Genomic DNA, 25,720 nt, shown 5'->3' with positions numbered 1-25,720 from the left:
CTCAAAGGTGGGCCCTACAGGTGCATCCAAAGTCGCCCCTCCCCCCAAAAAATAATAAATGAATAAAAATAATAAATAAATTTTTAAAACCGCCCCTGCTGCCCAGCTAGCGGGGCTCAGTGGTTGGGCATCAACCTATGAACCAGGAGATCAGGGTTCGAGTCCCGGTCAGGGCACAGGCCCGGGTTGCGGGCTCGATCCCCAGTGGGGGACGTGCAGGAGGCAGCCGATCCATGATTCTCATCATTGATGTTTCTCTCTCTCTCTTCCTCTCTCTCTCTCTCTCTCTCTCTCTCTCTCTCTCTCTCTCTCTCCTCTCTCCCTCTCCATTCCTCTCTGAAATCAATTTTAAAATATATATTTTTAAAAAGCAACTTTAGCCCTGACCTGTTTGGCTCAGTGGATAGAGCGTCGGCCTGCGGGCTGAAGGATCTCAGGTTCAATTCCAGTCAAGGGCATGGACCTTGGTTGCGGGCACATCCCCAGTGGGGGGTGTGCAGGAGGCAGCTGATCGATGCTTCTCTCTCATCGATGTTTCTGACTCTCTGTCCCTCTCTCTTCCTCTCTGTAAAAAATCAATAAAATATATATATATTTTTTTTTTAAAAAGCAACTTTAAAAATTTTTTTAAGAAAAGATATAAAATTATTGCAGTTCCGGTGGAGGATCCTGAGTGATTTTACTCTTCGTTTTACCTCCCTCTCTTTAACGTAACAATAATTTCAGCAGACGAGACCTGAGCAGGCTGGAGCCCCCGGGAACAGGAAGGGTAAGACGTGGTTACACAGATGGGAAGAATTCTGGAGCTGGGCCCGCAGGGAGCTGTGACTGTGTGTGTGTGTGGGGGGGGGGGGGGGCAGCCCCGGGCACCGTGGGCTCCTTGGAGGAAGTTTGGGGTGAAGAGCATTGATTTGGGGGGGGGGGGCAGGCACCTCCTTGACAGTCATTTTCAGAGCAGCCGGGAGAGACGCGTCAGCCGCGTCTGTCTGGCACCTGCTGGGGGCAAACCACAGCTTCTGCCCAGATGTGGGCAGCCGTTGGGGGCGGGGAGGGCTGGACTTCCCGCTTTGCTGTGTCTGCGACCTGGACGGAGCCCTTGGGTCTGCCCACCCCTGCCCCCCACCCCTGCCCCCCGACCTCGGGGCCGAGAGAATCCTTTCAGTCAAGTGTGTGCTGTTCACGAATGTGTGCACGCCGGCCCGGCTGAATTCCCATCTCCGCTTCCCTTGTCTCGCCAGGCAGCCCCCAGCCGTGGGTCCCCCTTCCTGTGCCCCCCTGTCACGGAGGCTGGGGGCCCGACAGGGGGTGCGGGCCGTGACCTCTGCACGAACCGGCACCCAGAGCCCCCCATCTCCCCCGGGCTGGCGGGGGCTGAGTCATACCCGCCCGCTCTGCCAGCCTGCCAGCCCCCTGAACTCCCCAGATCACTCAGCGCCGGGCCGGGTTCCCACACTGTGCCCTGAGAGAGAACTCGGGGTCAGGGAGGGGGAAGGAAGCCCAGAATTAGTCAGACAATCAGATCAGCCAGCGTGCCCACGGGCTGACCTGGCGCCCAGGCGCCCAGGGCTGACCTTTCAGAACCCAGCCCGGCTCCCGCTCCTCTCTCGTCTGGTGATAACGGGGAGGGGGGGACGGGGCGGGGAGAGGGGGGGCGGCCGGAATGGATGATCCCCAGGACCCGTCCTGGGCCCATGTCTGCCTACACACCACAGCTCACCAGGACTTTCCGGAACCTGGCTGCTTTGCTCTGGGGGGCTCAGGAGGCCGGGGAGCCCCCCTGAAGTGGGCAAGCTGGCTGGGACAGCCGGACTCGGGGCCCGGGACCTGGGACTGACCGGCTCTGGCTCGGGCCGCTTTGTGAAAGGCCCTTGGAAATGAAAAGCTCAGCCCGGCCGGCCCGCGTGGCTCCGTGGTGGAGCGTACACCTGTGAACCAGGAGGTCAGGGTTCGATTCCGGGTCAGGGCACAGGCCCCGGTTGTGGGCTCCATCCCCAGTGGGGGGCGTGCAGGAGGCAGCTGATCCATGATTCTCTCTCATCATCATGGATGTTTCTCTCTTCCTCCCTTCCTCCCTGAAATCAACAACAAAAAAATATATATTTAAAAGCCCTGGCTGGTGTGGCTCAGTGGATAGAGCGTCGGCCTGTGGACTGGCGGGTCCCAGGTTCGGTTCCAGCCTTGGTTGCGGGCACATGCCCAGTGGGGAGTGTGCAGGCGGCAGCTGATCAATGTTTCTAACTCTCTATCCCTCTCCTTTCCTCTCTGTAAAAAATCAATAAAATATATTTAAATATATATATATATATTTAAAAAATAAAAAGTGTATAGAACATTGCGAGACTAAAGAAATGGGGGTGGGGAAAGGGATGTGAAATCTGACTCCCTCCCTCCCGCCTGTCCGCGTGCCTTTCCATAAAATCAGGCGTAAGGTTGTCCGCCTTCCTGTTGTACCCTGTCATTCCACATCATGACACGGGCCTCTCGGCCGGCCCTCCGCCAGGCCCAGGCGCGGGGGCAGGCGTGGAACGGCAGAAACGCGCTCCGATCAGGGACCGCGGGCTCTGACCCCAGACACGCGCTAAACGGGTCAGGGACACGGCTGGTATCTGATCAGGCAGCACCGAGAGGAATAGAAAAAAAAAACCAACAACAAAAAAAAACCAACAAAAAAGCCGGCTTGCAGACGGGAAAGAGCGAAAGATACTTTTTATCGGCGGGGGCCCGGCGGCGCTTACAGAACCAGAGGTAACCGTGACTCGATATCCTCCGAGCGCGTGGGTGTTCAGAAGGCAAGTTGGTTGCCTTCTTGAAAGTATCATCTTTCCCATCTCTCTTCAAGCTGCACCCCCACATTTGCATATCTCCGAGGCACAGATCGCTTCAAGAACTTCTTTCATCCTGAATGAAACCTGCAGCCGTCTGACCTGCAGGAGGGTGAGGCATGAGATTCCTGGGGCTCTGGCTGTAGATGGACGAACTTTTCTTTAAAAATAATGTTTTTTAATCGATTTCAGAGAGGGAGGGAGAGGGAGGGAGAGGAGGGAGAGAACCATCCACGATGGTGAACTATGGTAGAAACCGTACTTGGGTAAACATGGCTGCTTTTAATCTGTTAACCTTGCTCTTTGGGGTTCTGTGCTCATTTAAAGGTTATTTTGATTTTCTGAACTTATGTGTGATGGAATACCCCCTGAGGGCGGTTTGAATGTCCCATGGATTGTGGGCTCACTGGTCATCGAAGCACATTCTTCCGGGAACCAGGACAGGTCGATGATCCCAAATTGCCCCAGTAGCCACAGAGAACGGGTTTCGGTTGACTCGGTGGTCCCGGAATCTGGACAGCACCATTGTTCTCAATTGCCCAGGTGGCCCCAGATCAGGATAATGAGTTTCCGTTGATTCAGGGATTCGCAGATAACTAAGTTGCTCAGATTCGGCCTCGGTGAAAACGCTTTTTCGCGGAACAGGTTCCTCCCTCCAGACCCAGAGATGGAATCGATACCTTGGTGATATTCTGCCCGTATAAGCCAGGCGCGGCGAGCTGTTCGGGGCTGTGAGGTCTGGAGCACTTTTGCCCCCTCGCATGCCGCCGGCTTTTCATAAAGGACCCCGTAATTCGACTTTTTGAGGCGTCCTTTGTAAGATGGGGTTACACCACAACAATGAGAGAGGGTCATGGATCGGCTGCCTCCTGCACGCCCCACCCTGGGGATCGAGCCCACAACCCGGGCATGTGCCCTTGACCGGGAATCGAACCCTGACCTCCTGGTTCATAGGTCGTGGCTCAGCCGCTGAGCCCCGGGGGAGCTGAGCAAAATCACCATTCCTTGCCCAGGAGGGAGAGTCACGGTGAGGCTGGGAGGACCCCACTCCCCCACCCCCGCCCCGCCCCAGGCCTGAGCCCTCGGGCAGGAGAGAGAAGCATGTTGGCCCGGCTCCTGGGGCCCCCCCCCAGGCTCAGGCTTACCTCCCTTGGGGAAAATTCCTGAGCTCCTTTCCCCGGAGACTGACTGTTCCTTTAGGGCAAATCCTCTTAAATCAAAAGTCCTGTTAACCCCATAAATGAAAGGCCAGCGTGCGGGCAAAGCAACAAGCATTTATTGGAGATCAAAAGAGGAGCAGATTCCGGAAGCACCCACTCAGGCAGAAGCCCAGACAGGGCTGGGACTCGGAGGCCGAGGCGAGGGGCGCTTGTGAGAAAGGGGAGGGGACGGGGGCATCCAGGAAATCACGGTGACCCTCCTTCGAAACAACGTTTTCATTTCCAGTCCCGCAGCAACCGAAACAACAGCGTTTGTTTGTTTGTTTGTTTGTTATCTTTACAAATAGCTCTTTGAGATACAATGTTACCTTTGCAAATAGCTCTTTGAGATACAATGTTACCTTTGCAAATGGCTCCTAGAGATACAATGTTGCCACGTGTTACCTTTGCAAATGGCTCTTAGAGATACAATGTTACCTTTGCACATTAGCTCTTAGAGATACAATGTTGCCACTTGTTACCTTTGCAAATAGCTCATTGAGATACAATGTTGCCACTTGCTACCTTTGCAAATGGCTCTTAGAGATACAATGTTGCCCGGTTTTAACGTCCCAAGGTTTGAGGCATCAGAACGGCCAAGGCAGTTAGTTCTTCCGGGAGACCACCTCCTACTTCACTATGAAGTGATTCCATTTGTACAGGTTTTTTTCCACAAACACTGAATTTCCAAGCCCCCCCAGAAACCTCAAAGGCGAGGCGCCGAATACAGAGAAAGCGGATAATCCCACACACCTGTCCCGGGGGGTCCCAGGACCCGCAGGAGACAGGGCCCGACGCCCATGTGAAACCCTCCAGGGCACAGCCCCTCTTTGAAGTGACGCCTGCCTGGCAGGTGCCCTGGCACCTGTGTGTTGGTTTGTTGTTGTTTTTTTTTCTCTGTGACCTTCAACGTGGGAGACAAAGGTCCTTTAAAACAAGAAGAAGAACCGACAGGCCGCCGCCGCTGGCCTAGGGGATCGCTCCGCCCACGTGGATGCGGCTAACGCCCACGGTGGGGGGGCATCGCCCCAAATCCTCAGGGGCCTGGGGCCAACCTCAGGGGCCCCGTGGAGTGTTGTGTGACCCCCCAGTTCAGCCGCCTCCTGACACTCATTTCACAGCCGCCGCTCAAGCACAGAGGCGCCTCGCCAGGCTCCGGGGCGCAGTGCTGTCTGAGGGCGGGCGGGGGCGCACCCAGAGACCCCAGCCCCCGGCGACCGATTCCCGGTTCTGGGTCCCAGGGAAGGGCCAGGTGACTTCCAGGTGAGTCTGGGAAACCCATCCCCGGGCGAACAAACCGGTTCCCAGGGTTTTGGTGAACTTTGAAAGCGAAAATCTGAATTGATGGTGACTCATGACGCGGCGAAATCGCCAGAGATGACAGACACCCAAAGGGCGGCTCGTTCCCACCGGCTGGAGTTTTTTTTTTTTTTTTTTTTTTTTTGGCGTTTTTTGGAGAGGCCCGCGGTCTGGTGTCTTTCCGAGGAGACGGTGGCTGCTGGAGGGGCCAGAGAAACCGCAGCTGAAGATTGGTTTTGGGGCTCTGAGGTGGATATTCTGGGGTGCCGCGGGGACCCGCTCCCCTGTCCTGTACCTGGCGAGCCTGCAGGGGTCCCCGCTGCTGTCCGCTGGTTTCCCGGGATCTTTACGGGACTGGAGAGCCTTCGCCCGGGCGCCCCCGGGGCGGAGAGAGCGCTGGGCCGGCAGACTGGCTGGGGGTGCAGGAAGCGCTGAGGGTTGGAGAAGCCGCCGCCGACGACGACGACGGAGGAGACTCGGTCCCCCGGTGCCCGCGGAGGGGCCCGCTACCAGCAGAGGAGACTCTCGCGCTGGGGTCCGGCCGCCTCCCGGGCCATCCGCTGGGCTGGGGCCGCTACGCGCGGGCCAGGGTCCGGCTCTCCGTCCGCGCTCGTCCCCCGCTGTCGGCCGCGCCCCGCCCCTCGGCGCTGGGGTCCCCGGAGCGCGAGGACGCGGAGCTGAGCCCGCGCGCCAGGCTCCAGGCGCGGGCGCGGAAGGAGCGGTCCAGCAGCAGGTAGATGAGCGGGTTGGCGCAGCCGTGGCCGAAGGCGAGGCAGGTGGCGAGGGCCAGGCCCCAGCGCAGCGCCCGCAGGAGCGCGCAGGGCAGCGGCAGCGCCTGCAGGTGCGCCAGGTGCAGGGCGGCGCGCAGGGCTCCGAAGGGCAGCCAGGCGCCCACGAAGGCGCCCTCCACGGCGCAGACGATGCGCAGCGGGGCGGCGGGGACGCGGCCCAGGCGCGGGGCCCGGCGCAGGCGGCGCGCCAGGCGGCAGTAGCAGAAGAGGGAGGCGCCCAGGGGCAGCGCGCACGTCAGCAGCAGCAGCAGCAGCCCGAGCGCCTGCCAGGCGTCCGAGGGCCGCTCCCCGCACTGGCTGCCCGCGCCGTCGGGCCGCGGCTGCAGGTCCCGGGAGACCAGGGCGGGCAGCCCGACCAGCAGCGCCGCGGCCCAGACACCCCGGCACACGGCGCGCGCGCACCGCGGGGAGCGCAGCGGCCGCGCCCCGACCGGGCGCACCACGGCCACGTAGCGGTCGGCGGCCAGGCCGGCCAGTAGCAGGGCGCCCGCGCAGCGCGAGGCGGCCACGGTGAAGCTGCTGAGCTTGCACAGCGCGCGGCCGAAGGGCCAGCGGCCGCCCGCCGCCGCCGCCGCGGCCCAGAGCGGCAGCGTCAGCACCAGGCCCAGGTCGGCGGCCGCCAGGTGCCACGCGAAGGTGTCCGCCAGCCGCCGCGGGCCGCGCCGCCGCGCCAGCAGCCGCAGCACCAGCCCGTTGCCCAGCAGGCCCAGCGCGCAGGCCGCCAGGTAGAGCGCGGGGACCACGGCGCGCGCGTGGGGCAGCTCGCCGGCCGCGCACAGCGCCAGCTCCTCGTCCAGGGCGCCCCACCCGGACCGGGACCCGGACCCCGAGTACTCCCAGGGCGCCGACCCCGGGCTGGGGCTCCAGGGCGCGGTGGGGGGCATGGCGGGGCCGCGGCCTGTGCGCACCCAGGACGCAGCGCGGGGCGCAGGTGGCGGGCGGCAGTTCTGTGGGTGCCCAGCACCTCCCTTCCTGCCTCCCAGGCCCAGGGGATGGGTGGGCAGGAAGGGGGTGGTGGAGGCGGGGGGGGGGGGAGGGGTGTGGGGGAGGGGCAGCTCCCCGGGGCAAGGAATGGAAACGTCTTCATTGCTGGGTCCCCGGAGGAAAAGTCCTTGGGGCTGGGAGACCCGCCTGGCCGCCCCGGGGAGCCGCCTGATGTCGGGGTGCAAGAGTGGGGGTGCCCCAGAGCCCCCCAGGCTCCCGGCTGCTGTGTGGGCAGGTGCGGAGACAGATCCGCATGAGGCTGGCATGGGGCGTGGGGATGGGGCCTCGCCTGCGCCCGTCCACCTGTCCTGCAGGGCGGCTGGGCCGGTGGGGAGTCTGCCCTTGGGGACGGGCCGGTCAGCAGCGCTCTCAGGTGCGTTCGACATTTAGCCGGGTCTCCCCGTGGTCCGGACCTCAGGGGACCGGGCGACGTCCAGGAAGTCCTCAGGGAGCATCCAGGCCGCCCCTGACTGCTCTCTGCTGAGCCCGCAACAATGTTGCACTTGATCTTGAATAGATCCAGCTCCTTCTTCCTCACTGAGACCTCCCTCCCTCGTCCTGAGATGTTGGGGTAAATGTCTGAATGCAGAGTGGCTTTAAAAAAAACACATATAGCCCTAACTGGTTTGGCTCAGTGGATAGAGCGTCGGCCTGCGAACTGAAGAGTCCCAGGTTCGATTCCGGTCAAGGGCATGTACCTTGGTTGCGGGCACATCCCCAGTGGGGGGTGTGCAGGAGGCAGCTGATGGATGTTTCTAACTCTCTCTTTCCCTACGTCTCTGTAAAAAATCAATAAAATACATTTAAAAAAAACACACACATATATATATATGGCCTTTTAAATTGATTTCAGAGAACAAAGGGGAAACATCCATGAGGACAGAGAATCACTGATCGGCTGCCTCCTGCACGCCCCCTACCCAGGCCCACAGCCCCGGCATGTGCCCTTGACCAGGAATCGATCCCTGACCTCCTGGTTCATAGGTCGACGCTCAACGCCTGAGCCATTTAGGATTCAAACCAGGGCCGTCCCGAGCGTCTGAGAGGCATGGTCCTCATCCGCCTGGGCCTCGAGCCAGGCCTGCTCTGGGGGCAAAGATCGCCGCCCGGGGTCCCCGCGGTCCAGGCGGGTGCTCTCCGGACCTCTTACAAGATGGAGAGGGGAGGCCGGGGAACCAGGGGGTGTCTGCTCCTCCCTCCAGGGTGTTCCGGCCCCAGGCTTGGGTTTCCCCCGATGCCCCCACCCCCCAGGGGGTGGAAATCTGAGGGCTGCCCTGACCCCACAGCTGCTGGGAGTGGCACCCACATCCTGGGGGCCTGGGGGCCGAGCCTCCTGCCCTGATGGCATCGGGCAGCACCCGCTTGCCAGGCCGGGAGCCCCTGGGCACCACCCCCCCTTGGGCACCCTCTGCCCGGGGCCCCCAAAGCGCCAGGGATTCTGACACGGAGAGCAGACACCGGGGGAGCCGTCAGGGGAAGGAGAAGACGGGCGAGCGGCCGAGCGGGGCCGGGGCGGGGGTGGGGAAGTGGAAATAGGTTGTTTATTAAAAACACAGAGGCTCTTGCTTCCTGGGCTGTGGTCTCGCACCCAAGGGAAGTCGGGGGCCCCGAGCACACGGGGCGGGCGGCTCCTCTCCGCGGGGCCTGGGCCCGGGCGCCTTTGGGTACCTGTCTGAGGGCAGGAAGCCGAGAGGCCGAGCTGGGGCCTCGGCTCTGGGCCTGGCCTCCCCGGGGGGGGGGGGGGGGGGGTGCCCAGCTCAGGTCCAGGGACCCAGGCCCACTTCCTCCTTTCCCCACAGGAGGAGAAGCACATCCATCAGAGACACCCATCCCCGATCCGAGGTGCCTGGCCGCCTGCTGGAGGGGGTCAACAAAGCCAAGCGGGAGGGCCCTCCCCTCCCTCCCCTCCCTCCCCCTCCCTCCCCCTCCTCTCCCCTCCCTCATCCTCGGGGCTTCTGTCCATCACGGTGATTGGCAGGAGCGTGAGGCAGACACACCAAGACACAGGCAGCCGATGCCCCGACCCGGACTGCTTTCAGGGTAGGATTGGTTTACTTCCGCTCCTTTGGGGGCTCTTACAACTCTCCCCTCCAATTAAAATATATATATATATATATTTGCCCTGACCGGCTTGGCTCAGTGGATAGAGTGTCGGCCTGCGGACTGAGGGGTCCCAGGTTCGATTCCGGTCAAGGGTATGTACCTTGGTTGCGGGCACATCTCCAGTGGGGGGTGTGCAGGAGGCAGCTGATCCATGTTTCTCTCTCATCGATGTTTCTAACTCTCTCTCCCTCTCCCTTCCTCTCTGTAAAAAAATCAATAAAATATATTTTTTTAAAAAAAGACACCGGAAACCGCTCCGTGCTGTGCTCCCGTGTTATAAACACGCGTCTGCAGGCCCCGTGTCTGCGCCAGAACGTTCGTGACCCGTCTGGCTGCACAGCAGCCTCGTCACTGGGCCCGTTCCCACGTCCGCCTGGTGGGTGCTGTGAGGGTGCGGCCGCCCGTGGGAGCCCCGTCCTGGGCGGGGTCTGGGTGGGGCCCAGCGAATGCTGGCTCCCCGGGCTCGGCAGGGCCCCGGGCTTTGGCTGGCATCACAGAGGGCGGCCCCGTGACCCTGTCCCACTGCTCCCGCCTCCCGGACACACGCTTCCCCTGCACACAGTGGGTGGTCGCTTCCCCTGCACACAGTGGGTGGTCAGCAAGTGGCTTAGGGGCCGCACAGTTCACTAGGCCTGGGGTCCTGGGGTCCTGGGCTGAAGGACAGACAGACGGCTGCCAATTCAGCTGCTGCTGGTCGACAGAGACTGGGACAGGCCAGTGTGAGGCACGCCTTGCCAAGCCACCTCTCCTCATGTGGCCACTCTCTCGGGGGAAACACGGACCTGGGGGCGGGGAGTGGCCACCACAGTGGGGTTTCCCACAGACCACACAGCCCGGGGCAGGTGGTGGCTGTGTGTGTGTGTGTGTCTGTGTGCGTGTGCGCATGTGTGTGAAGGCCTGGGGGCACCAGGGGAGGGCCCGCCCCGGACGCCCGAGGCCATGGGGATGTTGCAGACGCTCAGTTCTTCCAGACGTTGGCAGCCACCGCACAGGCGCTGGGGGAGGGGGCAGGGAGGGTCTCCGACCTGAGCACCCGGCCCCCAGTGACTCAGAGGGAAAGTCCGTGGCTGCAGCTGTGTGGCCACGGGCCTCACTCCCCCACCCCCACCCCCTTGTGGCCCCTGGAGGACAGGACGGGGCAGGGAGAGGCAGCCAGGCCGACAAGGCCCGTGGCAGGTGAGCCAACCCCTCAGAGGCCTCAGGGGCGGCGCCAGGGGGTCCCCGACATAAAGGCCGAGGGTTTGCTCGACCAGGACTCCCACGGCTCTCCTGTGACGTCACACACACACACACACACACACACACACACACACACGGCTGGCGATTGGCAGGTGGAGATAGAACGACGTGACGAGTTCCCCTAAGTCCAAAGAGTGTCACAAACAAAGCCCACATTTCACTCAAGACACAGGTCTCCGGGTGCCATGCGTTTATTCGGGCGGGAGGGCCACGCCGTGCCGGGGACAGCGCGCCTGTGGGCAGGTGGGCACACCCGCCCGACGGCCCGGCGGCACCGGGAAGGCCCAGGAAAGGCTGGCCTGGCTCTCGGGGGCCATCCCCACCCCCAGGCCGCGAGGGCGGAAGGCTCTGGAGCGCGGCAGGCGTGACACGTGTTTGGCAAACAGCTGAGGCATCGTTGCGGGCGCCCGGCCTCGGTGCGTGTCAGCCGGCGGGTCGCTGGGAACCCCCAGGGCTGACGAGTCCGTGATCTGCATCCGACTCTTCAGACGTGATTTTTAAAAACGGCTGCCCCGTCAGATAAAAACCCGCAGAGTGTAAGACACCTGCCCACGTGCCTCCGGCTTAAGGAAGCGGAGGCCACACACGGTGGCGGACTGCTGCGGCGACGTCACACTCTACCGTGAGAGGCGACGGCGGCGGGACCCACGCACACGGGAGACCAGCGGGCGGCTGTCCGCCGTGACGCCGCCTCCGTGGACCTACGTCCGGTCCCAGGCACCATCAGGAAGACGCTGCAGAAGCGAGACCAGGTGTGAGGGGCCAAATGCAGCCCCGGCCGGCTCGGCTCCGCGGACAGAGCGCCGGCCTGCAGACCAAAGGGTCCCGGGTTCGATCCCAGTGCGAGGCCTGCAGGAGGCAGCCGATCCAGGATTCTCTCATCTTGATGTGTCTCTCTCCCTCTCCCTCTCCTTTCCTCTCTGAAATCAATAAAAATACGTTTAAAAAAAGACCAAATTTAGTGATGTAAAATGCTCACTAATTCTCTTTTTGATGACTATTTACCACATTTTAATTCGGTTTATTTAATCTAAACGCCATTTGATAGCTGTGTCCCCCTAACGTGATACACTTAACGGTAACGTGTGTGTTTCCCCGTTTTAATACGCATGTTACACACGGCGTGTATCCACTTACAACACGAGACCCACACGGCCCCTCTCACATGCAGACAGCAGGTCATGAGTAGTTTGCGCTACACATACATCTGGCACAGACGCTGGGAAAAAACCTGTGAACTCTTTACAGTTTTAACAAATATACATAAATATAGGAACATAAATTACAGTACGATATCGACAGCACTGAGAATGTTGGTAACAGACGCGCGGACGCCCGAAGGGCTTGGCCGACAGGAAACCCCGTCCGACTTCCAGCCGACTCTTCAAACACATGCATCCGTCACAGGAGACGCTACGACTCTAACGACTCAGCGAGAAACGTGGGCACGCGAGTCTCTACCCTCCTGTCTGACACGCTGACGCCCCCTGGGCCCACGGCCGCTGTACCCACACACGCCCAGGTCACACGATCGCCCGCGTCTTCCTGAGATGAGGCTCCCGGGAGCCCACACCAGCCACGCCCACGGCAAGTGTGTGCTCACTGAGCCGCCCTCTGGGATGGGACAAAGAAAAGTGAACGTAAGTCAAGTCAGGGAAGCTGTTTTAAAATGAAAGTGTAGCCCTTGTGCATGTTTAGTTCTAACAGAGTCTGGACGTCAGTTATAAATAAAACAAGGAAAAGAGCCGCTCCCGCCCCGGCCCAGGCGCCCGCCCCACGGGTGGAGAGCAGACAACACTGATGAACCAGCAGCGTGTTCTCGGCCGCGCCTGTGGGTTAGACGAGCCCACAGCAGCCCGCACACCCCCGCGAGCCCGCGAGCCGAGAAGCGTTAACACTAGTGAGGGACGACCGCGGCGGTAACTCAGTGCCCGTTCCGACGCTGACACCAGGAAACACGAGGTCCCCCGAGCATCACAGGAAGGCGTGCGGCCTGCGCGGCCACGTCCCTCCGCGATCTCCCGGGAAACAAACACGAAGGGACCTCGGCATAAACCCACGGAGAGCAAGATATCAAAGTAAACCCTCTGAGGACTCGCACGTACATGGAAAGTGTTTAAAAAAGCAACAGATAAACCACGTTCCGTAGCCTCGCCGTCTCTCCGCCTGCAGTCCGACGGCATGGGAGGCGGGTGCCCCGTGCCCCTGGCCCGCGCCGGTGCGGCCACGCCCTCGCCACCGGACCCGGCGTCCGTCGCCGCGGGCACCACCGGCGAGGAGAACCCGCCCCTGCCCGGTGGACCAGCAGCCGCGCCCAGGGCAGGGCCGCGCACACGAGTCCCGCCGGCGATCAGGGAGGCTGTCCAGGCGGGCGGCGGCGGCGCCCACGCATGTCCCGGCGCGAACCCCGCCCTACGCCTTCGCGGGCAGCAGCTTCTTGGGCGTCACGGGCCGCTTGCTCTGCCACAGGTGGCTGTGGATGGTGATGGCGTCCACGCTGGCGGACAGCGTCTTCGCGGGAATGTGGCTGAACTGCTTCCGGTCCGAGTTGTACTTGTACAGGCCCTCGATCATCTTCTTGCTGATGGACTTGGGCCCGATGCCGGTCAGCTTGGCGATGTCCTCCGTCTCCGGGCAGTACGTGTACAGGGACCGGAACTGGCAGCCCGAGTCCCGGAATAGGATCAGGAAGTTGTTGGCGTCCGACTTCTCCATTTCCTGCGGAACAAGCCACACGCACACTGAGCCCTCGCACACTGAGCCCTCACACACGCCGCGGAGTCGCTGCCCGGCGCTGCTCAGTCAGATCAAAACACTGATCCTCAAAGCCAGGGCGCCACGCCTGCGGCCTCACGCTGCGGCCACGGGAAAGGAAGCGAGGTGACCTGCGCGCAAGAGCACGACCGAGTGGATCTGGGCAACAAACTGATTCCCGGCCGTCCCGCCGTGCGGAGCCCACGTGCGGTGCTCGCCGCCTAGCGGTCACGGGTCTTCCGTGTGGAAGGTCAGAGCCAGGGGAGCTGTGCCCTCGACGCAGCCGGGACGCGCCCGCCCCCGCTGCAGCCCGCTCACCTCCAGGATGCGCCTCTTCTGGCCCTCGTTGACCTTGCCCGCCAGGCAGCAGTGCGCCAGCGCGTTCTGGATGATGTGCTTGTTGGACTTGGCGCTGGGCTCCTTGTAGAGCTTTGGTCCTGCGGGAGGTGCGATGACGACAAAGAACATCCCGAGTCAGAGGGGCCGCTGCGTCCACGTGACAGCAGCGCTCCCACGACAGCCCCCGACCACGGCCCACAGCGCACCCGCCCTGGGCCCCGGGCCCCACGCACGCGGGCGGCGGCCGCTCTAACGCCGCTGCAGTTCCCCCGGGACGGGCCCGATGCCCACACCGGGCCTTCCCCTCACCTGCCAGCGGCCACGCCCCTCCCTGCACCCCGTGAAGCCCGGATCCAGCAGCGCCTGTGCGGCCCGGGGCTGGGGCCGATGGGCACGGGCGGCTAGGTGCCCCCTGGCCGATGCCTCTCGTCTTCCAGAGCCGCTGGACGGTTTAAAGCCGCCCCGTCCTACAGAGCAGCTCTCTGGCCCCACCACAGCCAGAAACGGTCAGTCTCTGCTCACCCGGTCCGTCACGCCCTCCCGAGCGGACCCGCAGCCCTGAAACGGACCCCCTGCACCCACAGGCTGGGCCAGAGCCTCTGCCTTGGACCGGACGCGCCAGGAAGCTCCACGTGGAGTCGGTCCCCTCGGCCCGGACGGCGCGGCCGCGCCCACCTGTGTACTCCGTCCCCGAGGCCACCGAGGACGTGGTGGACGCGTTCTCCCAGTCCTTCTCTCCGTTGCGACTGCCGCAGCGGCTGGGGGACAGGAAGCCCTCCACGGACTCCGACCTGAAAGCAAGCCACACGGCGTGTCTCAGGCACCAGCGGGCGTGGCCGGGGGTTTGTGAGCTCCAGCCACAGCGCCCAGCGGCCGAGCACATGTGGACGGCCTCCCTCGCTGCGCCTCCCACGGCCCGGCAGCTCCCCTGCGGGCACCACCGAGGGCGTGGACGGCTGCCTGTGGAAACGCCACGAACAACCGGATGGCGACACGGAGGTGACGGCACGAGGCTGCTGCTCTCGGGGTCGGGAACGAGGTGAGAGGGAGAGGGCAGCGGCTCGGGGCCGACCCCGGGGAGGGGGGCGGGGGCGCTTTGTATCGGCAGGAAACAGCTCGAGGCCGGCGCCCTTTCGGCTCCACAGCCCGCGACCCCGCCGCGACCCCTGCCGCCGTGTCTGTCTATGGAAGTGACTCAGCAGTGTCACTGTTCCAGACTCTGCTCGCTGAGAGGTGGACAGACCCTGCACACGGCAAAGCCTGTGGGAGTCAGCGGCTACGACGGCTTCGTCCTGAAAGAGGAAGCCCGCCCTGGGACAGTCGGACAGACGGACGGACGGGCGGGTGGATTACCTGGGCGTCCTCTTGCCGGACTGCACGCTCTCGCTGTCGCCCGTGTTCAGTGACGCCAGGGAGAGGCTGGAGACTGAAAGACACGCCAAAGTCATGACCTGAGCGGGAGCAGCAGCCTCCCGGCAGCAGGAGACGCCCGCCAGCCCGCCCGCCCGCCCACATGGCCTGTGGCATCGGCAGCCGCGTTCCCCTGGCCCTGCGCCCCCTCCACACAGCACGCCTGCCCGCGCCAGGCCCGGCCCCGGACAGGAGGCAGGAGCCCGCGTTCCAGAAAAGCCGAGGCTCGCTGCCGTGAGGAGTCCCTGAGGGGACGCGCACGCTGAGGCCTGAGATTGCTGACCATCAGAGAAAAGGGAATCAGCCACAGAAGCAACGCCATCGGGACATCTCATTCCCGTGGGAACCAGTTTACTGACTTCAGCCAGGACACAGCGTCGTGGGCCCTGGCGGGGTCTGACCACGTGCTGTGCTCCCTGCTGTGGGGTAACTGTGGGGATTCTCTGAGACGTTCAACTGTTTTTAGTTGCAACAACACAAACATCGTTTAAAAGGGAGCATGCGTGTTGAATTTGTAAGACATGCCCTCCCTCCTCTAAGAAGCATGAACCGGGACTGCAACCCCGTCTGTTCGAGGAGGAGCGGGCTCGGTCCCACACTGACCCTGCACGACGGGCCTCACCCTCCAGCCGCAGGACTGGGCCCTGGACGCTCAGGAGGGGAACGCGGGTGAGTGATGTGGGGGTCACACCGGGCAGAGCCAACAGGTCAGCACCGAAACGGGACCTTTCAGCATCACACATGGTTTACGAGCACACGTGTACATGGGACTAACATGCTCACACACGGGACGGACACACAGGTACACACACACACACGTGCGCGGGACCCACACACATGCACACAACAGCCATGCGAGCACCTAAGCCGTCCGGCTCACTCTGGCTCCCCAGACGGGTGTGAACTCGGACGGGTCTAGTCGGGTGGCGCTCGTGCAGTCAGGTGACCGTGACGACAGGCTGCCGTCTCACGAACAGGCCCTCGCGGCACCAGTTACCTGGGGGGCCCGGGGTGGGGGTCTTGGGGGGCTCCACGTGGTCCCGGTGAATGGACTTGGGGCGCTGCTTCTTCTGCCTGGCGGCGGGCGGGCGGGGCCTGATCACCGTGTCCATGTCCGCCATGAGCTTCAGCTGCTTGCGCCGCAGGTACTCCTGCCGGATGAACTCGCGGCGCGCCCGCTCGTCCTCCTTCCTCTGGCGCTCCTCCTCCGTCCGCCGCCGCGCCTCCTCCTTCCGGTGCTCCAGCTCGGCCTCCAGCTGCCGCCGGCGGAGCCGCGTCTCCTCCTCCCGCCGCAGCCGCTTCTCCAGCAGCGCCGCCCGCCGCAGCGCCATGTCGTCCTCCGCCTTCTGGTCGTCCTGAGGACGGTTCATGGAGGCGGGGAGGGTTAGGTACTGTAACCGGAGATCTGAAACACCGCCTCACCCTCCCTCCAGCCCCACCCGCACACGGAACGTCCCCGACGTTGAGGGAAGAAAGGAACGGAAGCGCTCCACTCTCTCGGGTAACGAAGGACAGACTTCCTGCTCGGAACCGGGGAAGTCAGCAGAGAACCACCGGCCACGGAAAGGAGGGAAGGACAGAGGCGTGCTTTCTGGATCCAAATAAATAGCGCGAGTGGGAGGTGTCCCGTGCTTAAAACGGCACTGACATGGCTCTAACACGCATGCCACAGAGACCGCAGTCACACACCGAGAGCAGCCCCCACGGTCACGTCCCACAGCAGCGCCGCTGCCCTGCCAGCCGGGGCTCTGCCTGAGCGGGGGCGGGGGGGAGGGTGGGCAGGCTCCACACAGCGATCGAGACACAACCCAGCCTGGTCCCTGATCGGGAATCGAACCGTGACCTCCCGGTTCACAGGCCGATGCTCCACCCCTGTGCCATCGGCCAGGCTGACAGCTCACGTGTAAGTGAGAGGCAGAGGCGCAAGGTCAGCACCTCCAGATGTGCACCAGGACTGTGTGCACCGTGACCGTGTGTACTGTGACCGTGTGCACCAGGACCGTGTACTGTGACCGTGTGCACCGTGACCGTGTGTACCGTGACCATGTGCACCGTGACCGTGTGCACCGTGACCGTGTGTACTGTGACCGCGTGCACCAGGACCGTGTACTGTGACCGTGTGCACCGTGACCGTGTGTACCGTGACCATGTGCACTGTGACCGTGTGCACCGTGACCGTGTGTACTGTGACCGCGTGCACCAGGACCGTGACGAGAATGTTCTAGAAATCAGTGGGCTGTGTGGGCTGCAGTGCCCCTTGGGAGCAAGCCTGCGCTGGGCTCGGGCTGGTGGGCTGGGACCAAGGGGCTCGTCCGCTGAAGAGCCGCCCTCCCCCGCCCCCCGTACCCACCCCCCGCCCCGGGCCGGGCGCACCTTGAAGAAGAAGCCGCAGCACACTTTCTGCTCGTCGTCGGGCTGCTCTCTGTCGCTGTCCCCGTCCTCCTTGTCCGCACACACGTCGGCCTTCTCCGGGGGCTGCAGGTCCGAGAGGGACACCTCGATGAGACTGACGCTTTTGGGCGCGGCGGGCGGGAAGGCGGGCCGGGGAGCAGGCTCTGCGGGCCAGCCGGGCGGGTCCGCGCTGGGGGTCAGGCACACGGTCTCCGTCACGGGCTGGGCCAGCACCTCGGACACGCTGGACTCCACGGGCTGCCCCGCCTCCCCCGGGGGCCGCGCGGGCGGCTCCGAGGCCTCGGGGGGGTCCGCGCCGTCCTTCCCGGGCCCGGGCCCCCCGTCGTCCCCGAAGCACACGAAGGAGCGCGTCTGGATGGGCACCTGGCTGGGCGAGAACCGCCGCAGCCGCGGGAGGCTGTCCACCGAGCGGGGCGGCGTCAGCGTGCGGTTCAGGGGCGCGATCTTCAGCTCGTTGGGCCGGGGCGTCCGCGGGGTCTTGATGGAGAAGGACGCGCTCTTCCGGTGGATGGGCTGCGGGGCCGGGCCGGGCCGGGCGGGCCTGGGGTCGCGGGCCTGCCCGTGGGGCGCGGGCTGCGGCGGGGACACCACCCAGGCCTGGCGGTCGCGCATCCGCATCAGCGCCTCCTGCTGCTGCGACAGGCGCTGCATCTCCTGCTGCAGGAAGTGCAGCGAGGCGTTGAGCTTCTCGATGGACCGCGTGTACTCCAGCACCTCGCCCTCGGCCGCCGGCTCCTCGCAGGGGCTCGCCGGCCCCCACGGCCTCTCGGGGTCCACGGGCGACGTGGGCGACGTGGGCCACGGGGCGGGGGCGCCCTCCGCGCCCTCCTTGATGTCCGCCAGAGACTTGCTGCGCTGCCCGCTGGCCCTGGGCGGCTCCCGCTCCGGCGCCCGCTCGCTGTACACCTTCTCGTCCTCCGCCCCGGCCGCTTCCTCCCGCAGCGGGGCGCCCCCGTCCCCCCGCTTCTTCACCACCGTGAGGAAGGCCGTCCTGCCCATCTTCTGCCGCTGCCGGGTGAAGGCGGCCTCCACCTTCTTCTTCTGCGCCTCGATGGCCCGGCGCTTCTCCTCCAGCCGCATGCGCAGCTGCAGCACCTCGGAGGCCAGCAGCTGCGTGCTGTCCCGGCCCGGCAGGCCCGCGTCCTCGGGGCTTGGCGCCCAGGCCACCACGTGCGGGATGTTCAGCTCCGAGCCCTCGGGCGTGGTCTTCTGAGAGCTGCTCCCGCTGCTCCTGCCGTCCGTGTGGTTGAGCTTCCGGAACTTCTGCTCGGCGAAGCTGGTCATCTTGACGCCGGAGCCGGAGGAGGCGCTGCTGCCGGGCTGGGAGCGGGTGCTCACGGTGCTGGGGCAGGGGCTGGGGGCCTCGCGCGCGCTGCCGGGCCGCAGGTCGTGGTCCTGCAGGGGCTTGGGCGCGTCGTCCCCGTCGGAGTCCAGGCTGACGGTGTAGTCCCGCAGCGAGGAGTCCTCGTCCGCCGTGCCCGGGAGGTCCTCCGACGGCACGTGGATGCCGGTGTCCGCCTCCGTGTCGTCGGTCACGGGGCTCAAGGCACCGGCGGGGTCGGTCAGGGGGTCGGCGCTGGGCGGGCGCAGCTGCAGGCCGGCGTGCAGGGGGCTCAGGTCCTGGCTGTGCAGGAAGAAGCCGTTGGCAACGTGGCCGGGCGGGGGCGCGAGGGGGCGCTGCTCCGTGTCGTGGATGATCTGCAGCGCCTCCTCGATGCTGGGCGTCTCCCCCTGGCTGCCCGGCTCGCCCGGGAGGAGCCCCGGCTGCAGGCCCCCGTTCGGGAGCTGGTGGCGGATGTTCTCGCTGGAGCTGAGCTTGGGCGCGGGGTGGGGCACGTAGGTCGGGAAGCCGCCTTGAGGGGCCGCGCTCAGCTCCTCCTCGATGCCGCCTGCCTCCTCCTCCCCGCTGATGGGCTTGAAGGACAGGTTCTTCCTCGTGGTCTTGGATGCTCGGTTGTGGTTCAGGGAAAGACCTTCGTTACTGACAGAGCGAGGGATGCCTCGGTTTGGCGCGCTTCTCGGCGCCGTGTTTTCTTTATCAAAAGAAATATCAAACGAAACTCCGTGCACTGATGATCTGAAAAAAAATTCAAAGAGAAAACCCTTAATAATCCCAGAAGAGAAATGACTTCAGGTCACCGGACGATTATTACAATCACAGTCTTCCCTCGGCATCTGCGGAGGGCCGCGCCGGGCGCCCCAGCGGGACCCAAATCGAGGATGCTCTAGTCCCTCCTGTAAACGGTAGAATCTGCGAGCAACCCTCTCCGCCCTCCTGTCGTAGAGACGTAGAACCCCGATGGATGTAAACGCCGTGTGACCGCCGCACTGTATCGTTTCGAGAATGATGACAAGAAAGAGTCTGTACGTGTTCAGCAGATTCAATCACAGGCCCGACTACACAGGACACATCGGCAACAGAGTAACTTCCAACTCCCCCCCCCCCCGCCCCCGCCGAATATTTTCAAGCCACAGCTGGTTGAATCCATGGGTGTGGCGCCCTGACTTCTCCATCATATTGTCCTCAAGGTCAGGTGAGGGCCGTGAGGCGACCTTCCACACGCAGCCTTGACCGATCACCTCCTACGCTGCCCTCTTCACGTTTAGGTGCTCAGTGAAGGTACGCTGCGATTTGTCCGAAAGCAGAAGAGAGAGACTGAGCTGGCATTTCCTGGTGATGTGAACGGACGGACAGAACTCTCCGCTTACCTTTTCTCCTTCGGCCACGTCCCTATGAAGCCATCAACGTAAGACATCGATGAAGACCTTCGGATTCCTCCTTCAAATGAAGAAAAAAAAAAAGTCATTGCAATCGTGTAAAAAATTTAAACTTATAGCAGTTTAACAGAATTCACATAACTGGGTGTGTGTGTCTGTTTACATTTACTCTCAGTCACCTCGCAGTTAACCTATCGAAATGACATTTCCCCGGCTTTTTCGATGTATTACCTGAGGCTGAAGGAGGCTGGGGGCGCGAGTGTCTGGAAGGCAAGTGATGAGGGTGTGGAAACACATCTCCTCCCGCGCTGCAATGCAAACCCGAGACGACATTACAGCCGCTGTCACCACGTTACAGCCACTGTCACCACGTTACAGCCACTGTCACCACGTTACAGCCACTGTCACCACGTTACAGCCGCTGTCACCACGTTACAGCCACTGTCACAATGTTCCCATGTGCTCCCGCTCTTTATGTAAACTGTACACAGAACGGCTGAGACCAGACAACACTACCACCCCTGACTCTCCTTCCAAATTAAAAATAAACAGAGGAAAACAATACATTTCTTAAATCAAAGAACGGCCTTTAAGGTGAGCGCTGAAGACCTATTCAGCTCCAAGTCCCACGGAAAGGGCGAGGCTCGCTGCAATGTGATTAAGTTCTGGTCCCGCTGGTGAGCAGGAGGGGGAGGCCTACCTGGTGCGGCCCGGGGAGCTGTCCACGGTGCTGGCTCGGGCGTCCGGGGCGGGTGCTGCAGGCTCCGCTGGGACAGAGATGAAAACCCTCAGCGTTACACACAGGCAGCGCGTTTCCAACATCATCTCAGGAATTCTAGGCCTCAGGTAACTTTAAACTTAATCCCAATGTCCCTTAGGACCCACAGGGAAATCCTAGTGTATTTAAAGCCATCTTCTTTAAAAAAAAAAAAATCTTTACTGACTTCAGAGAGGGAGAGACAGGAGCAGTAACGGTGAATCACCGATGGGCTGCCCCCTGCACGCCCCCTACCTGGGATCCAGCCCACAGCCTGCGCATGTGCCCTGACTAGGAATCGAACCCTGACCTCCTAGTTCATAGGTCAAGGCTCAACCACTGAGCCACACTGGCCGGGCCTTTCTTTCTGACGGCTGTTATTCTGTGCAATCACTAGGTCAGGGTACTACAGTAACCACAAACCCATCAGGCTTAACACACACACACCTTTTTATGGTCTAATGACAAGTTCAAACGGCAGACTGAAGCCAAGAAGCATAACTGGAGTGGATTCTGGGTAATCATGTAGAAAACTCAGAATCTCAGAGGGACGAAAGCTGGGGACGGGGTGAGCGAGGCGAAGAGAAGACAGCGACCGCAGGCAGAGCTCAAAGCCCGCACCCACAGCCGCTTCCTCCTCTTCCCCTCCGACGTCAGGCCTCGCTCGGAGCACCCAGCGGCTCTTACAACCAAGTGCTCAGGTTTACCAAGGCCGACGCTGACCCCGAGCGGACAGAGGCTTCCCTCCGCCGGAGGGGCTGCGGGGGCCACCCTGGCCGCCCTGCTCACGCACAGGACACTCCGCGGGGGGAGGGGGCGGTACCTCCTTGTGCACGAAGGACGCGGGGCTGCACGAAGGACGGCTTCACCACCTCAAACCACCAGAAGAGCTCGGCCATGAACACCAGGTAGTTGCTCTGGAGCGGGAGGAAGGGGAGACATGGTGACCGTGTGGCGTGCTCGGGCGGGGCTCATGCTCGCTGGGGTCACGCACACCACAAACTTGCACCATGTTCTGTCAGTCACGTCTTAACAAAGCTGGGCCAACCGCTGAGCGCCTGGTGAGGGAACGGTCCTGGTGGCGCGGTACTGTGCGTGGCCACCAGAGGTCAGCAAAGGGAGGGACAACTGTCCCAGGCACTACAGCTCGCAAAGGACGTCTCCTTCTGAACTTGGGATGGTTTACAGGAATGACCCTGCCCCCGGTTCGTTTCATCTCCAGCTCCTCTTTCCGGCTCTTACGACGGTCACGCAGCTGCAGTAAGGCGCTCTCTCTCTCTCTCTCTCTCTCTCACACACACACACACACACACACACACAGAGGCTCTCAGTCCCACAGAGGAACACGTGTGCAAAACGAACGGGAGAGGTGTGCGGGGACCCCTCCGGGGAAACCAGGCTGTTTGCTCCCACAGACCTTGCTCACGCATCCACATGCGTGTATAGCTGTGCGCACACTGCCAAGGGCTTTTTACATATATAATCCCATCCTGCCACGTGTGACGCCTGCTCCTGCTCTTTCCCCTGATGCCTTGCAGAGCTGTGTACGTCAGTGAAAGCGCCTCTACCTCCTTCCTGCCAACAGCTCGGCTCCGGGCGACGTTCACACTGGGCCCCAGCGGGACGACTTGTTTCCGCTCGTCATCTCCAGGAACCCCCTCAGGCACGCTCTGTGCCAGCACGTGGGTTAGAGCCCTCTCCCCCAGTGATCCTGCCGCCAGAGGGGGGAGGCACCCCTACCCCCCACAGGTGCTGGCTGCACAGCGACAGCGACAGCGAGGCGCAGGGACCACGGGCCCAGCCGCGTCCTCAAGTCAGAAAACATTCCGGTCACGTCAGGGCTGTGGTTCTGACGCTTTGGCAAAGGACACAGGAGGCACCCACGCCCCCGTGGACAGCGACCTCCTGAAACAGGCTGACTCAGGAGAAGGCATCCGTCCACCGGACCCTGCCCGCACGGCGCGCCCTCAGCCTCGGGCACGCGCCGCCAAGCCACGCCCAGGCCCACACCTTACACACGTCTCCGTGGAGTCAAGGGGAGCGTCCGTCTCCCTTTGGGATGAGAGAAGCAGCACTTGAATCTTTTTTTATTATTTTTTTGTATATTTTTTTATCGGTTTCAGAGAGGAAGGGAGAGAGAGAAACATCAACTGTAAGAGAGAATCATGGACCGACTGCCTCCTGCACACTCCACACTGGGGATCGAGCCGCAACCCGGGCATGTGTCCTGCCCGGGAATCGAACCCTGACCTCCTGGTTCATAGGTCGATGCTCAACCACAGAGCCACGCCGGCCGGGCAGCACTTGAATTTTTAACAGGAAGTTCCAGAAGAGGCATTCCTGATACACATGGAAGCGATCTTCCTAATTTCCACGGATACGCACGCAGGGGCCAGCCTTCGGACATGAGGCTAGCAGACGGGCCCTGTGCTGGGAGGCCCAGGTCGGCGTCACACTGTCTCACCGCGGGTGACAGAAACATAAAGCGAGCGGGAAACTCAGACGCGACTTTCTCAGAACGTCCCCTGGCCGACAGAACAGCTCGGCTGCGGCTCCCAGAGCGGCTCGCGAGGAGGAGGAAGGGGGGGGGGGAGGACGCACCTTGATGGACGCGGCGGCGTAGAGCATGTCCTCTAGCGAGAAGTGGCAGCACTGGGTCAGGTGCTCCTGGCAGAACTCCTGGACCAGCTGCAGATTGTACAGGCTGTCAGCCAAAGACATGGTTTCTTTCAAACAAATATCTTCAAACAGGAAGAGAGCAAGGTGATGACTTGGGGTTGATTTGGAAAACACACATTTCAGATCCCACTTAGTGGCTCAGTGCGCGTGCACACACACACACACACACACACGCACACACATGCACATGCACGTGCACGCACATACACACGCACACACTGAGACGGGGTGGCCACGGCACAGACTGAGAGCACACACGCCTCCCCCGCCGCCACCTTGGTCACACAGCGCCCACCCACAGCGCGGGTCGGAAGACGTGGCAGCTGTCACCGCTGCCCGCGTCCCCATCCCCCCCCCCCCCCCCCACGCTCCGCAGCGTCCCGGCGCTCACCCTCCAGCCTGACGACGCCGGGGCAGTAGAAGTGGATGAGGGCGGCCAGCGCACAGCCGTCCGTCCCGTCCTTCAGCAGGTTCTCCACCAGCGGGATGCACGGCAGCTGCCGCAGCAGCGTCTGCTCCTTCCGGTAACGCGCCTGCGGACCGAATGGAGATGAGCGTCGTCAGACGAGCACATGGGAAACCGGCACGTGGTCTGATGTAACCCGACGCAGTGCGACAGATAATGGTCCGGTCACCAGCATCCTCTCTTCTGAACACCCGGCACCCTCACCACGTCACACACACGGCATCGCCGAGGCCGGCACAGGTCGCACTGACTCCCAGGAGTGACACTGAGCCTACACGCTTCCGCGAAGAAGCATCACACCCCGGCCGGCGTGTCTCAGGGATTGAGCGTCGACCTAGGAACCAGGAGGTCACGGTTCGATTCCCGGTCAGGGCACAGGCCTGGGTGGCGGGCTCATCCCCAGTGTGGGGCGTGCAGGAGGCAGCCTGTCCATGATTCTCTCTCATCATGGATGTTTTTCTCTCGCTCTCTCCTCCTTTTCTCTCTGAAATCAATAAAAACATATTTTTTTAAAATGGACTCAGACTGATGAACAAGAATAGATCCAGAGACCAATGGCAGGGAGGTGGGGGGCAGAGAGCACCCAAAGGACTCGCCTGCAGGCCCATTAGCATCACCCACGGACACAGACACGGGGGCGGTGGGGCTTGCCCTCGGGGTGGGAGTGGCTGGCGGGGGGGGTCAATTGGGGAAAAGGAGACACAGGTAAAACTTCAGACAATAAAAAAAAAGGACTCAGAGACTCTGCATCTCGTCACCGCCCGCTGTCCTGCGCACAGGTCGCCCTCAGTGCTGGCGTGCCCTGCATGGCGGGCCCTCCCGGAAAGGGCGGAGCCGCACTGCGGCCACACCAGCAGCCAGAGCCCTGGAGGCCGGGCGGCAGGGCAGTGCTCTCCCACAGGACGCGGGGACGGGCAGCATCGCGGGAGGAACGGGCAGTATCACCGCTGCGACGAGACACGCCGCTCGTCACCTGAACGCCAAGGTAACAACTAGTGTCACCGCCGAGACTGAAAGGTGCCCGCTGAGGGCTCCGCTCACCCGGACACAGAGGGAACGGGGTGTGCGCGGGGTGGGGCGGGGCGGGCTCCTGGGACAGACAGCTGGCTCTCTGCGATGAGATGCTGAGGAGCCGGTGGTGGAGACAAGCTCCTGAGTCAGAGGGCCCGGTTCAAACCCTGGTCCTGCCCCTGTGGGCTCTCGTGTCTCAGTTTCCCCGTCTGTACCGTGGGGATGAGGAGGGGGGGTGGGCAGATGGCGGGCGGAGTGCAGCACTCTGGCAGGCGGGAGTCTAGGCTGGCTGTCAGCAGCCCCCGCTCGCCGAGGCCCAGGAGGGCGGCCGAGGACGGGGCGGGGTTTTTAAAATAATCAAAACTCATCTTCTTCCAACTCCACCGAAACCGGTGCCTCTGCATTTTATAACAGAATCGTGACGTGCAACTTGTGTTTGAGTAACAACCGGAGCCTCGTTCCCTGAGAGCGAGCGCGGGCCTCGGGGGCCGGGCTTCCGGCACTGGCGTCCTCAGGGGCACCGGCTCCGGCGGAGAGGGGTCCCCCTTCCCCCCTGCTCCCAGGACCAGGCTCACAACCCTGCTCCTGGGGAGATTCCCGTGGGCCTGTTCCGTGCCGGGCCGACATGGACATCGACGCCGTGCCCCCCTCAGAGCCCCACCGCAGACACACGCACACACGCGCCACGGAAAGCTGTCTGATCACTGATGCTACAGTCCCTAGGACTCTGCCTCCAG

At 62.7% G+C, this 25,720-nt stretch overlaps 2 protein-coding genes across 2 annotated transcripts in view; both read right to left on the bottom strand.

Moving 5' to 3' along the window:
- Positions 1 to 5,894: 5,894 nt before the first annotated feature.
- On the bottom strand, positions 5,895 to 6,995 carry GPR25 (G protein-coupled receptor 25; the record flags this gene model as incomplete). Its single annotated transcript, XM_079763772.1, has 1 exon — positions 5,895 to 6,995. The coding sequence occupies one exon, from the start codon at positions 6,993 to 6,995 to the stop codon at positions 5,895 to 5,897; it is 1,101 nt and encodes a 366-aa protein (XP_079619898.1).
- Positions 6,996 to 12,601: 5,606 nt separating this feature from the next.
- The window catches only part of CAMSAP2 (calmodulin regulated spectrin associated protein family member 2), a 30,913-nt gene continuing 17,794 nt past the window's right edge, over positions 12,602 to 25,720 (bottom strand). Inside the window, exons 5-16 of the mRNA XM_079763517.1 lie at positions 23,898 to 24,039; positions 23,429 to 23,568; positions 21,651 to 21,744; positions 20,771 to 20,837; positions 20,302 to 20,378; positions 20,062 to 20,131; positions 17,314 to 19,429; positions 15,938 to 16,295; positions 14,884 to 14,956; positions 14,206 to 14,321; positions 13,510 to 13,628; positions 12,602 to 13,155 (exon numbers count right to left, since the gene is read on the bottom strand). Of these exons, the coding sequence (XP_079619643.1) occupies positions 12,850 to 13,155; positions 13,510 to 13,628; positions 14,206 to 14,321; positions 14,884 to 14,956; positions 15,938 to 16,295; positions 17,314 to 19,429; positions 20,062 to 20,131; positions 20,302 to 20,378; positions 20,771 to 20,837; positions 21,651 to 21,744; positions 23,429 to 23,568; positions 23,898 to 24,039 (3,678 nt within the window). The 3' untranslated portion in view covers positions 12,602 to 12,849. The remainder of the gene's footprint in view (positions 13,156 to 13,509; positions 13,629 to 14,205; positions 14,322 to 14,883; positions 14,957 to 15,937; positions 16,296 to 17,313; positions 19,430 to 20,061; positions 20,132 to 20,301; positions 20,379 to 20,770; positions 20,838 to 21,650; positions 21,745 to 23,428; positions 23,569 to 23,897; positions 24,040 to 25,720) is intronic.

This window comes from Cnephaeus nilssonii, assembly GCF_951640355.1.
Source record: "Cnephaeus nilssonii genome assembly, chromosome: 23".
Lineage (NCBI taxonomy): Eukaryota > Metazoa > Chordata > Mammalia > Chiroptera > Vespertilionidae > Cnephaeus > Cnephaeus nilssonii.
The sequence above is the reverse complement of the archived record's forward strand: the minus strand, read 5'-3'. Positions and strand labels throughout refer to the sequence as shown.